This window comes from Python bivittatus, unplaced genomic scaffold, assembly GCF_059951505.1.
Source record: "Python bivittatus isolate LINGU-HERP-01145 unplaced genomic scaffold, Pbiv_v1 ctg000240_np1212, whole genome shotgun sequence".
Classification (NCBI taxonomy): Eukaryota; Metazoa; Chordata; class Lepidosauria; order Squamata; family Pythonidae; genus Python; species Python bivittatus.
This window is the reverse complement of record NW_028277051.1, coordinates 2,159,059-2,171,956: the sequence shown is the minus strand read 5'-3', so window position 1 is coordinate 2,171,956 and position 12,898 is coordinate 2,159,059. Positions and strand designations below refer to the sequence as shown.

Here is a 12,898-nt window from a genome sequence, read left to right as displayed (position 1 = left end):
GGGAAGATCTTAGAGTAGTAGTTGATTGCAAACTATATATGAGCCAGCCCTGTGAGGTGGCTGCAAACGAAGCCAATGCAGTTTTAGGCTGCAGCCAGAGAGGGATCATTTCCAAACTGAAGAAATCATTCCACTCTGTCCTGTTTTGGTCAGGCCCCATCTCAAGAACTGTGTCCAGTTCCGGACACAACGTTTTAAGAAGGATTCAGACAAATTGAAACAGGTTCAGAGAGGAGCAATGAGGATGATTGGGAATAGTGAGATCCGCCAGTTTCCGCTGCAGTCATCAGGATGAGGGTAGCGGTGTTGTGGCACACGCTCTCCCGTTTCGGGTCATGCACGTGACATTGCGATGCATGTCCAAAAGAGGCCGGATTTGCATCTGGACGTGGCGATCCTGCTTACTGCAATCTGATTCCCTTGGCCCCTCTTCCGATGGACGGTGCTGATCAGGGGATGAGAAATTGAGCCTTAGGATGGGAGACGGAAGGAACTGGGAGCCAAAACCTGTTTCCTCTCATTCCAAACAAAAGTAACATTACTAGAATGCAGATTCTGCTTAAACCTTAGGAAATACGCAAAGAGGGAGAGCAGCTGGACAGAGGATCCAAAGACCCAGTGAAGTCTCCCCTTCATTCACATGTTCAAGCATAGCTTGGCAGCCATCTTTCTGGGAGACTTTAATTTGAATGGCTGCGCCAAGCAGGGGGTTCGACTAGAGGGCCTCTAGGTCCCCCTTCCAATTCTAGGATCCCATGTGCCTAATTTAAACCAGGCACGCTAAAAGGAGGCAGAGTTGTTTGTGGTTCAGAATATTGTGGGAAGCTAACCCCGGTCTTGCCAGGTGTGTCAACCAGCCTCTTGCACCCTAACAGGGCTTTGTAAGTTACAGTGTCTGCAGGGTTGGGGTTTGGGAGGTTGTGTGAATCCTGCTGCTGGGGAGTCCATAACCACTCGCCTACTCCCGCCTTTGCAGGGGTAGCCCAGCACGGCCCAGAGAGCTGGGAATTCAGAAGAGGTAGTTGTACCTCCTTCGTCCGTTGGATCCCATCTTTCTTTTCCTTCCATTTATTGTGGCCCGTTAAAATCAACAGCCGGGGAAGCAAGGAGCATCAGGGGAGCCCCCCATTCCAGAATAACTCTCAGGAGATATTTGAACCTCTTGGCTTAATCTTTGATCACTTAACGCCCAGAATCACGCTTCAGAGGTCTTCCTCTCCATGGATGGGGTCTGGGGCCACCCTCTTCCTCATACAAGCACCGGAGAGGTCTGGGGGCAGCACATTCACGGAATGCTCCTCTTCTCCCTGCCCCATCTTAAGAGTCACAGAGCTGGAAATGAACATAGAGGCCATCTAGTCCAGCCGCCCGGCTCAGTGCCCATCTAGAGCCTCTCGGACAGACGACTCTCCAGCCTCTGCCTGAAAAGCTCCAGGAGTCCCACTGACCAACCCCCTCCTTGTGGGCTGAGCCCTCTGGGGCACCCCCGAGCCTTCCACCATCCTCACAGGTTAGGGCTTCCAGGCCCCTCTCCACCTCGGGACGCCCTCCAGCTCGTTGCTCGCGGCCCTTGCTCCACGGTGGGGTCTGGAGCTGCGCGCGGGGCTGCGACCCGGGGCCCGACTTCTGCCCGCACCGTCCCCTGGTGGGCATCGCGGCCCGCAGCTCCCCAAGCAGGAAGGCGGCAGCCCCGAACGCCCCTCTCGGCCCCCTGCGGCGCAGAGGAGCTTTGCTACCTCGGATGAAAACGGCCCCGTCGCATCGTTTCCCAGGCGGATTAAACGTCGGCGGAGGCCCTTCCGGGGGGGGCCGGGGCCCCCTCCGGGAAGAGGCCCTGCGCCGAGAGGGAGCGCGCGGGCAGCCCTCGCGCAGCGCCACGCGCAAGTTGCGCTGCGGGAAAGGGAGAGCGGGAGCGGCCCCCGCACCGCCCTGCCCGAAGGCGGCCTCTCCCCGCGCCCTCCAGGCACCGGCACCCCGCCAGCGCCCTGCCGCCCGCGAGCGAGCCAGCGAGGGCGGCGGGGGGGCAGACTCCTCCTCCTCCTCCTCCTCCTCCTCCTCCTGCTGCCGCCGCTGCCGCCCGTGAGCTCAGCTGCGGGCTGGGCGGCCCCGTGGACAGGCGGCCCGGGCGCGCTCGCCAAGTGGCCAAAGAGCGCCGGCCGGCGAAGGAGCGCGGCGGGCGAGAGCCGGGAAGGGAAGGGAAGGGAAGGGAAGGGAGCGCCGCGCTGCGCCCCGCGGGCGATGGGCGCCTAGGCTGGGCGGACGGCCGCGGCACCATGGCCATCAACGCGGACGCGCCGCTGGAGAAGGCGCTGGCCGGCTCCCCGCCGCCACCCGCCGCCGCCTCGCAGGAGAGGGAGCAGCTGCTGCGGGGCGGCCCGTCGCCCACCAAGCCCTGCCCGGCCGAGGACGGGGCGGCGGCCGTCGGGGCGGCGGCGGCGGCGGAGCGCAACGGCCACGGCCTGCTCTACCGGGCGGGCTCGGAGGGGCCGCTGGAGGCCACGTCGCTCTCGCCGTCGCGGCTCAGCCTGGGGCGCGCCTCGTCCACCGCCACCACCTCCAACCTGCACGAGGCCGGGCGCTCGCCGGACTACCTGCCGCTGGCCATCTTCTCCTGCTTCTGCCCCATCTGGCCCGTCAACATCCTGGCCCTGGTCTTCTCCATCATGGTGAGCGCCGCGCCGCCCGGGCCGCCGCTGCCCCGCCGCGCCTCTCCCCGGGCCGGGCGGGGCGGGGCGGGGCGGGGCGGGGGGAGCAGGGAAGGGAGCGCCGGACGGGCCCGCAGACCCCTCCCCACCGCCACCCCGGGCAGCCTTGGCTGGAGGGCGAGGCGCTCCCTCCGCCTCGCCAGACCTCCCCGAAGGCGCCGCGTAACGTCGGCGGGTTAAGCGGGGTGGGAAAGCCGGCGAGGCGTGGCGGAGAGCGCCGCGCGGGGCAGGTCCTGAGCAGAAGCGCCAGGACGGCAAACTTTTCCTCGCCCGGCGCTGGCCGGCGTCGAACGGAGCGGCCGCTTAAAGTCCGTCATTCCGGGGAAGCTGCTCGGAAGCCTCCTGAGAGGGCGAGAGCGGGGCTGGGGCGCGCGCCGTTGAGAGCCCTCCGGCGTGGGCATCTCCTTAGACGCCCGGCCGCCTTCCGCGCCGCAGGCTGAAGGAAAAGCGGGCTGGGTTGTATTTTGGAGAAATGTGATGCCGTTTCCATTGGTTCATTTAGAATAAAGGCATGGATAACTTCCATCCCTGCCCATTTTGTGATTTTGCAAAACAGTAAAAGAAGACTCACTGAGAGCGCTGCCAGGCGGATGCCTTTGCTCTAGACCTCCCCCAGCAGCGCCTTGCTCCGCGGGGGCGGGGGCGGGGGCGGGGGGCGCCCCCCAAGCCCCACAGCCAGGAGTTATGTAGTGAGGATGGGATTAGAAAGCCTCCGTAGAGTGGAGGCCGTTCAACTCCAGCGCTTCTTGTGTTCGCCCAGCAAATGTAAGCAGGTCAATGAAAAACCTAGCAAAAGATGCTTGGCTAACCATCCGGTGTTGTGCAAATCCACCCTATATCTTTTGCTGGTCCTTCAGCATCTCGTATGAATCTGGAAAATGGGCTGATTCCTCAGTCGGGTTAAACATGTTGTGTGGATGAAGTGGTAACGTGTACTGTCAAAACCCTCAGGTGCATTCCCAGGCATGTGCAGAGTGCTTTTATCCAGAAAGAGAGCCGTCAGCTGTACCGCTCAGTCTGTTTGCTTTGTTTCTCAAGGGCGAAAGTAGGTTGCAGGAAGCACTTAGATGCAACACCGTTCGTCATACGGAAAGGCGGGGGGCTCGTTCTCTGTCACCCGGGAGGGCAGGGCCGGGTCCAGCAGATTGAAGTAGATTCAGGTTGGATATTCGGAGGAGCTTCCCGGTGGTGAGAGCCGTCACGATGTGGCCTGTTCTCCTTCGCTGGAGGAATTCCAACGGAGGCTGAATGCCCATCTGTCTGAATGCTTCGGCAGATCCTGCACTGAGCAGGGTTGGGCTGGTTGACCTCTGGTACCTTCCACCTCTTACGATTCTGTAAATGAGGTAGCCTTCATCCTGCTCCCTTGGAGCCTTGTGTACAAACGCATGTGCATGATGTGCTAAAGATGTTGTGCAAACGCCACATGCTCTGAGAAAGCCCTGGTCTGTTTCAACCGTGATAGTCTCCTGGCCAAGATCTGTAGAACTTCGGGTGAGATATGGGGACCAATGGCCCAGTCACACTTGGTAGCAGTCAGATCCCTGGGTGAAAACCGCATGGTCCAAAAATGCCTTACTTTCCCCCCCCCTTTTTCCCCCTGTCTGGATTCCTTTCCTAATTTTTAATTGAGCTTAAATAGTTCTGAGTTCTAGCAAGGTGCCTTCACTGTCCCTCCCCACTCCAAATGTTGTAGCCTTGCCAGATAATATCCCTTTGGAAGAAAGCCCCACGGATTTCAAGGGAGCAAGTCACTCTTTAAATTAGTCCACTGAAGAGTGGGGCCTCCTGTATTCAGTGGGACTTAGAATATTCATGCCAAGTCCCCCCCAGAGATCTGCAAAGGGTTCTGTTTGCCAGCATTGTACAATTTGGCACCCCCCTTCTGCCTGCCCCCAGTGCAAACACAGATCATGCTGGTTTGGGGGGCACAGAAAGGCCAGATCACCTTCCTCCCCCAGGCCTGGTGCCCTGGTGCTCACCCCCCAGCTCTCCCCACCTGTTCAGGCCACTTTCAGAGGCAAAAATGGTGATTAACCTTTTGCGTGACGCATTCAGAATGGACAACGAAGTGGCAGGTGTTATTCTGGAATAATTGGGAAGAGCATAAGGGTGCGGTTGTGTGTGTGCGTGTGTGTGTGTGTGTGAAAGAGAGAGAGAGAGAGGAAGATGGAGAATGCAAAGAAATACTTTGTTAATGGATTTCTACTCTGCCATTGATCATAAGATTCCCGAATGGCATTGTATTGACTTATTTATTACGATGGCTTCTTTGCCACCTTTCAAGAAAACAGTCCCCCCAAAGTTGCTTGCAGTCAGTTGAAACATTTGTGAATAGAAATATAATAGCAATTATTTCAACAGAAAGCGAGTTCTAATGCTAATGGCCCTAACGCTAATATTGCTAATGCTCATTCTTCAACTGCTATTAATAATACTGGTATAATTTGGACCTCTGTTCACACCTCCTTAGCAAAAAAACAGAGTCTGGTGGCACCTTTTCAACTAATAAGTTTTAATGAAAAGCATCGGCTTTCGTGAGCTGCAGCTCCCTCCATCAGATGCCTAGAGAGGCTAGGCTGATGCAAGATTTAAATTATAATGTGTTATTCTTTCATTATTATATTTTGTCCAGCTTATTGTCTGTTTGGAACAAACAGCTTTGCAAGGTTCAGAAGGACTCTGGTAGCACTTTTCTGACTAACGTGTTTTATTCAAAGGCATCGTTTTTTTGCCCAGCATGAGCTTAATAAATTGTGTTAATCAGAAACTCCTGATTTTTGGCTACCGTGGACTAACCCGGCTCTCCTACAAAGCTTCCTTAGAAACTAGCCCTGTTTGTCCATTGCACCAAGAAGAAGAAAAGGCCTTAATCATAACTTGAAATGCAGCAAGTATCTGATTAACGGGACAACATTGCTGCAGGATTCTTGGGCCGTGTTCACACAAGAGGGTTGACCGAACTGCAGTTTTTTTCAATCAGCTCAACATAACTGGGTTCGCATCCCTCTGCCACGTGGGCTGGGTTACGGGGGGTCACGGAGCACCGATCCAGCAGGGGGGATGAATTGCTATAGAAACTCCTGCAGCGATTCTAAGAAGAATGGGAAGGGAAGGGAAGGGAAGGGAAGGGAAGGGAAGGGAAGGGAAGGGAAGGGAAGGGAAGGGAAGGGAAGGGAAGGGAAGGGAAGGGTTCCCTATTGGAGGGAGATGGGTGGGGAGAAATTTAATAAATAAATAAATGGGGAGGGAGGGAGGGAGGGAGGGAGGGAGGAAGGAAGGAAGGAAGGAAGGACGGAAGGAAGGAAGGAAGGAAGGAAGGAAGGAAGGAAGGAAGGAAGGAAGGAAGGAAGGAAGGAAGGAATTTTAGGGAAAACAGAATGGGTTTAAGAAAGATATGATGAGGTTGGGAGAGGTGCAGTAATCAGGGATAATAATAAGGAGGAGGAGGAGGTTGGAAAAGGAGGAGGAGGAGGAAGAGGAAGAAGAGGAAGAGGAGGAGGATCCTTATCTAAGAGAGAATCTTACCACTTTTTTCTACCAGATTAGATTTCTGTAAGCAAACAATCTTTTAGGGCTGGTCAGGGTTAGGCCAATTATGATCAAAAATCTGGCAGGCTTCCCTGAATACTAATTGTTTATCAGGATTGTTTATTTGCTGAAGTAGAACTTCCACGTTCAGAGCAGTGTACCACGTGCCCGGCAGTTGCCCTCGGCCTTGTGTCCTGCTGGCAGGTCTCCCGGTGGGCGCCTGGTTGGCCAATGATTGTTGTTGGGCAGGCGACAGCGAAAGAGGCGTGTCCCCTCCTGTTGTCGCTTGGGGGTTTCCAAGGCACATCTGGATGTCCTCTGGGTGGCCCAAACTGCCAGGCTGGGTGAGCCCTTGGCCAGATCCATATCAGACTGTTCTGAAGATCTTAGGAAGCTGGATATTGGATCGGGGGCACTTAGACCCAGTACAGATCTTCAAACTTGTCCTGAAAGGAGATTCCTGCTCCTTAACACGCGTGTGAGGCTTTGTTCCTGCCCCTCCAACAGGCACACGTCTTGCCTGAGATGCACCTCCAGGTTAAATAAAAGTTAACCACAGATAGTACTGATCAATTAATTAATTACTCAGCAGCGGACTCATTAATGAAAAATTACTAAAGGGCCAAAGTGTCATTAAGATCTGCGCATCTCACAAAATGTTGCTCTTCCCACCATTGTTTTGGCAGGGATGCCAACTTCTCATGACATTTCAAGAAAAATTGCCCGGATGGTCTGTTTTTTGGTCCTTTAAAAGCATATTATTTGCAGGCCTGCCTGGCAGTCCCACACCCCCACCCCTTGCAACGGGTCCCACGCCACAGTCTGGGGACTGTTGGGCTAAGCTGGAATCACGTTAGCAAAGGAAGTAAAACGTCTAATTTTGTTCCTTCTTGCGGCAAGCTGTGATCCTGGCTTACGGTTAGGTCTGAACACGGGTATTGCTTTAATAGCCAGCAATTACTCCTGGGATAGAATGGGGCAAAGTTTTCCTGTGCATTTTCTTTCCTTCCTTCCTTCCTTCCTTCCTTCCTTCCTTCCTTCCTTCCTTCCTTCCTTCCTTCCTTCCTTCCTTCCTCCCTCCCTCCCTCCCTCCCTCCCTCCCTCCCTCCCTCCCTCTTTCTTTCTTTCTTTCTTTCTTTCTTTCTTTCTTTCTTTCTTTCTTTCTTTCTTTCTTTCTTTCTTTCTGCAAGGTTGTAGCTAACAATATCCAGCCACAGGAGTCAACATGGTTAGAATGTTTGGCCCATTTTAGGGGGTTCAGGGGGAAAGAGGGGTGACCCAAAGCTGCAGTCCCCATTTGGGGCCATAATTTCCCAAAGCAGGATAATTGGGCCCAATTTTTAGAAGAGGGGGGTAAGGTACCTCTTGCCGCCTTTAAAAGCCTGCCCCCCACCCAAGGCAAAACTGGCCAAACGAGGGACTCTCCAGCATGATGGAGCCTGGAAGCCCTTGATGCCCGTAGTACTGCTGGGAGGTGCATTTCAGATCCTTGTTTACCGATGAGAACTCAGATCCTCCCAAACAAAGCGTAGCAAGAAAGCCGATACACACAAGACACAAAACCCTAACCCTGGTTAACAGAGAACGGCAGAAATAATCCGTATTCTGCCTTACTGTGATGGTGGAATCCCACAACGGTTCCCACCATATCAGGGGAACTGCAGAGTATGGTCAAAAAAGACCGCCCTGGCCTCCATCTTGACTTTTTTGACCATTGATATCTCTGCACCGCACCCTGAACTCTAAGCTCCTGGACTCTAAGTTAGCCCCTCCTATAGCAGTGTGTGAATCCGGATCCCCGTGGCCCTGAACCCAAAGCTGAGGATTCTGCGTTGTGGCAACCTGCTTTTTCTGGAGCCAAAGAAGTGCGGAGCCCCTGCGGTGGGTTCAGATGCAGAAGGCTGAGCTGGCGAGCATTAAAGAAGAATTTCCCATTTTGGGTGCGTTCGGGGGGGAGGTTTTATACTGGTAGTTGGCTGGTGGAGAAGGAACAAACGGAGCCACCCAAGCGATGGTGGGTGGGCAAGGCAATTTGGGGGATTGAATTTGGATTGATGATTTCTAAGCCACGGCGAAGGGCAGTGAAGGACGATCCCAACGCAGGGTTCTCTGGGCAGATGTGACGGGAAGGCTCAGATCTTTGAAAAGGGGCCCAGCGGGCTAAAAGTTCAGAGCAGCATCAGCGTCTGTGATTCTCATTAGCCTTCCCAGCTGGTTGTCGTGGTTGCTGCTGTTGGTGCTTTTGCACAACAGCCCCACAGGGGAGGTTGGAAGGAATGGAAGTCATCCCGGAATCTGATGGCCCAGACAGGAAGTCTGCTCTTCCCAGTTTAAATCCAGCCCAGCGGGCCTGGCCTTTATAGTTTCCAGGAGGAGCATCCTTGGTCTGGTTCCTGCCATGGCTAGTAAAAAGGTCCAGGGAGGAGCTGATGGGAAATCCGTCTGCCTGGAGGTCTTTGGGCCGGGTACGGCTTCCTGGAGACGGGGCGGTGTGGTCGGGCAGTGTCCTACACATGCACGGGCTGGGATTTTAACTTCAGGTGGGAGCAGATTTTCAGCGTCAGGGATCCGTTTTCAGAATTGTCCTGCCCTTTTGGTGCGTGGCCTGTCTTAAAATGGCAAATGGGTGTGCATGTGCAAAGAGAAGAGGCACAGAATGTCCGTGGGATGTAGACACATTTGCACGAACAGATCACAAATGGTAATGGTCTATTGGGAAAGACCTTGGGAGACAGGAGGAAGAGCCACAGCCAGGGGAACGGTCAGGTAAGAGGCAGCTTAGCCCAGAGAAGGAATGGGACGTGGCAAACGTCTCAGAAGGGACCCGCCCTAGTCTCTTGGGCTGTGAAGGCGAGCAAGGGGAGAGATGTACTTTCAGACTTGCAAGATACTCTTAATGCAACCTTACAGCAAAGATAGAGCTAGCACACCTGGGCGTACTTCCTGTCTGGACTACTTCGCAAGGCTGACCCAAATGTTCTTTCTTTGCCAAACTGCCCATTTTCCTCTTTTCTCTTTCCACCAGTCAAGGAACAGCAATCTGCAAGGGGACATGGACGGAGCCCGTCGTCTGGGGCGTGTGGCCAGGTTCCTCAGTATCCTGTCCATTGTCCTGGGCTCGGTCATCATCGTCATCTGCGCAGTAAATGTTGCAGGTAAAGGGACCTAGGACCCACGGGCAGGCCTCGCTTGGGGGGTTTGGCTGAGTTTTTGTGGCCAGATTTTTTTTAGCCACAGATAGATGAGAGGATAAGGTTTTAGTATACCTCTTCTCTGTCAGCTGGTGGCATATGAGGTTTGGAACCACCATACCTTGGAAATTGTCCAACCTGCTGGAATGTCTGGATGGGGGTGATCGGAAGGAGAAATGGGACATTCCACTCTTGCCTCCTTCCTGTTGATGTGATGGTCTGTGGCAAAGACCTTGGGAGACGGGGGGAAGAGATGCTGCCTAGGGACGGGTCAGATAAGAGGGAGCTGAGCCCTCAGCTGCATAAAGGGTGGAGAAAGAGGCTCAGAAGGGACTTGCAGCTGCATAGTGGGTGGGGCAAGAGGTTCAGAAGGGACCCTCCCTAGTTTCTCAGGCTGTAAAGGCGATGGATGTAATGGTATACGAGAAAGATCTTGGGAGACGAGGTGAAAAGACGCTGCCTAAGGAAGGGTCAGATAAGAGGGAGCTGAGCCCGCAGCTGGATAGTGGGCAGGGCAAGAGGCTCAAGAGGGACCCTCCCTAGTTTCTCAGGCATGAGAATTGTACTTTTAGGCTTGCTAGATTCTGTCAACGTAGAATTAGCTCATCTGGTCTTGTTTCCTGTCTGGTCTACCTGGGAAGGCTGACGGTTGAACATCCTTAATTGGAAATGTTGATAAGAAAGATTGTAGTGGAAGAGAATTTGAGAAGGGTGCTGGATTCAGCCAAGGAGCCCCTCTTCCCCAGAATGAAAATCAGGATCCTTTTCACTAGAATCCTCCATTATTATTTTTTTGGCTGATTCAGTGAATCAGTAAAATATGCTAAATAAGATGTCCTAAATGAGGACGAGAAAGAACTGCACAAAATGTTAATCTGGACAGAGACCAGGAGAAACCAGTTGTTTGGTGAACGATCCAGTTACTTCCCATGTCCCCGGAGGAAGGGGTCTGCCGGGACACGGCAATGGTGGCTGGGTTGACCCAATAAACCAACCTAGGCTAAATTGAGGTGGGGGGGATTGTGGGTTACCGTGGTTTGGGACTCCAGCCTTGTATGAGGATGGGGGGGGCAGGAATGAGCTATTGTTTGGGCTTAGCATCGGATGTGAACTCCTCTTTAGGGTGGAGCGTGTTGTGGGGATTCAACCCCAGATCCACAAGGAGCAAACTCCTCTAACAGCCAAGTTTTATTTTGAAATCACTGTTTCTGCACTGCAATACCGTGACACTGGATTGCATGGGCAAGGGGGGTCACCTAGCTCTGTGTATCTCAATCTCAGAGCCTTTAAGATGTGTGGACTTCAACTCCCAGAATTCCCCAGCCAGCCATGCTGGCTGGGGAATTCTGGGAGTTGAAGTCCACACATCTTAAAGGCTCTGAGATTGAGAAACACTGAGTGAGATGGTCCTTAATATCCCTCTCAAGTCATACACTCGGGGATCCTAGTTATCTGTCCAAGACAGCCAATGATTTAAGCCTAGATCCATGAATGACACAGAGACCCAGCAGTCACCTCCTTTCAGCAGCCCGGAATTGTTGGGGTTGTAATCATGTCTTTCTTGCAGCCCAGGGAAGATATCATTGGAGGCCAACTGTCTGGACTCCAACTATATCTTTAAACATGCCGTGCTGGTGGGGGATGCTGGGGCTTGTAGTCCACCTCCTGGCGCGATGGGGAAGCAAATGCATGAAACAGCCAAGTAGCCAGCCCCAAGACCTTGCTGCCTAAAGCAGGGCAGCCCCTTTGCAAGAACCCCAAAGAGGCCTGCCATCTTTCCTGTGGGCAGGGGGGACAGTACGTCGGCTTCATCTGGCTTTTCTCTGACCAGCTGACCCCTGGCTTCGCTTCTTCCCCAGGTCTCTTCAAGCGAAACTAGCACGGATCAAGGTCTGCAAAACCAGATGTTTCACCTGCACAGGAAGCCACTCCGTATGTCTTCGTGGTGGCGGCGGTGGCAGAAGTGACTTTTTCAGCAGGAGAGCTGGCACCCGGGGGGCTCTTGCCTCCTCCAGCAGACTTTTGGAGCACCATGGTTGCGTTTCTGGAGGGAACTGAGCAGTCGAGGCAGGGAGGTCTTCTTCTGCCCACCGTGAGAACATCCTGCCTCCTCATGTGCCTCCCCCAAAGATGAGGATTGCCCCACGGAAGGGAGGAAGCCCTCAGGGCGAGGTTGGCCCCTCCCAAAGAGAAGCGGGGACTGCTCGTTCTGTATCGTGGCACAAAACGTTGGGTTTTGTACTGTGCAACGTCTTTGCCCCCCTCGGTGGAAAAATGGGCCCTCTTCTTACGGGGAGAAGGAGAATGAAGAATCCCCTGAGCATGAAGCCGCCGCTGGGGTCTTTCAAAGCATGCAGGACAGACCCAGTTCTCCCCTCTCCCTCCCCCACGGGAGTCCACGGAGGATGGAAATCCCCTTTGGGAATGTTGCATTTTGGATGAAAAACGACCAAATCCAGCCCTTTGCACGCCTGTAGGAAAACCCTTGGGAGCAGGCCAGTATTCCCAGGAATTTGCCCTGTTTTCCGAGCCCGCTCAGGCAGGATCTGCATGCCTCTTCCTATAACTGGAAAAGACGCCCACATGTTGCAGATCAGAGCATTGGGGGAATCTCTTTCTGAAGGAAAAGGGGCGTTTTGCATTTGAGCACGGGGTGGTTATTGTTCTTGATCAGCCTTGAGGTACCTGTGTCCCTTCGCTTCCGACGCCCTCAGAGTTAGCAAGCTTTGCCGTTTAAGTTCACCCTGGCTTCCTTTTGGGACCCCCCTGGAGTTTCAAACCGCTGCACCCAGAATTAGGTATGGGAAAGCTTGCCAAACTGGCAGGGGTGGGTTGGATGGAGAAGCGGAGAACACGCGTGTGCCTTTGCCCAGTTTTGGCCTGGTGAGTTACCAAAGGTCATTTCGCAACACCCCTGAAGGTGTGACCACAGCACATTAGGCCAGGCCATTGCTGATCTGGTCTACTGTCCTTGGTGAAATCCAAGCCCACATCACAGAAACGTGGATCTGGGGAATTTATTTTGTACCCTGGAAAAGCACAAAGAGACGCTAATGATGGTCCGGCCCGCTTCTTTTCTATTTTAACAGGGGAACAACTCCATTGAAGACTAAGCTGCAACAGAGCCCTTTACGATATTAGCAAAACAGCTCTCTTTAAAGTTTCACCTTGTATGCAGGCTTGATTGTTGTTTAGAATCAAATTCCCTGAACAGCACACCCCTTTGGGGACCAATTATTATGCCTGTAAATCTAATTTATCTCAACCTGGGGCAAGTAATTGCAGCTTCACACAGCTATAGTTTACCTACCAGCTGGGTAGCTTTGAAAGAAATCCCAAGGTGTTTTCCTGGTTAAAACAAGGTTTCCCTGTAATGTTTGATCATTTCGGCTGCCACATCTTTAGCACACTGTTTTCCAGATTCTCACACCCTCCAAGGATGGCCACTACACGGTCAGCCTCTGTGGAAGG

At 53.6% G+C, this 12,898-nt stretch overlaps 1 protein-coding gene across 1 annotated transcript; it reads left to right on the top strand.

The window, feature by feature from the left end:
• The first annotated feature begins 2,210 nt into the window (after positions 1-2,210).
• TRARG1 (trafficking regulator of GLUT4 (SLC2A4) 1) lies at positions 2,211-12,407 on the top strand. The gene is made up of 3 exons (XM_088138780.1): positions 2,211-2,666; positions 9,262-9,391; positions 11,287-12,407. The coding sequence occupies exons 1-3, from the start codon at positions 2,274-2,276 to the stop codon at positions 11,304-11,306; spliced, it is 543 nt and encodes a 180-aa protein (XP_087994906.1). The 5' UTR covers positions 2,211-2,273; the 3' UTR covers positions 11,307-12,407.
• The last annotated feature ends 491 nt before the right edge of the window (positions 12,408-12,898 follow it).

Excerpts from the sequence above, each read along its gene's own strand:
- TRARG1 (XM_088138780.1), top strand. The coding sequence starts at position 2,274 with ATGGCCATCAACGCGGACGCGCCGCTGGAGAAGGCGCTGGCCGGCTCC. Across the intron at positions 2,667-9,261 it reads CCCTGGTCTTCTCCATCATG|TCAAGGAACAGCAATCTGCA; the intron begins GTGAGCGCCGCG and ends TCTTTCCACCAG. Across the intron at positions 9,392-11,286 it reads CTGCGCAGTAAATGTTGCAG|GTCTCTTCAAGCGAAACTAG; the intron begins GTAAAGGGACCT and ends CTTCTTCCCCAG.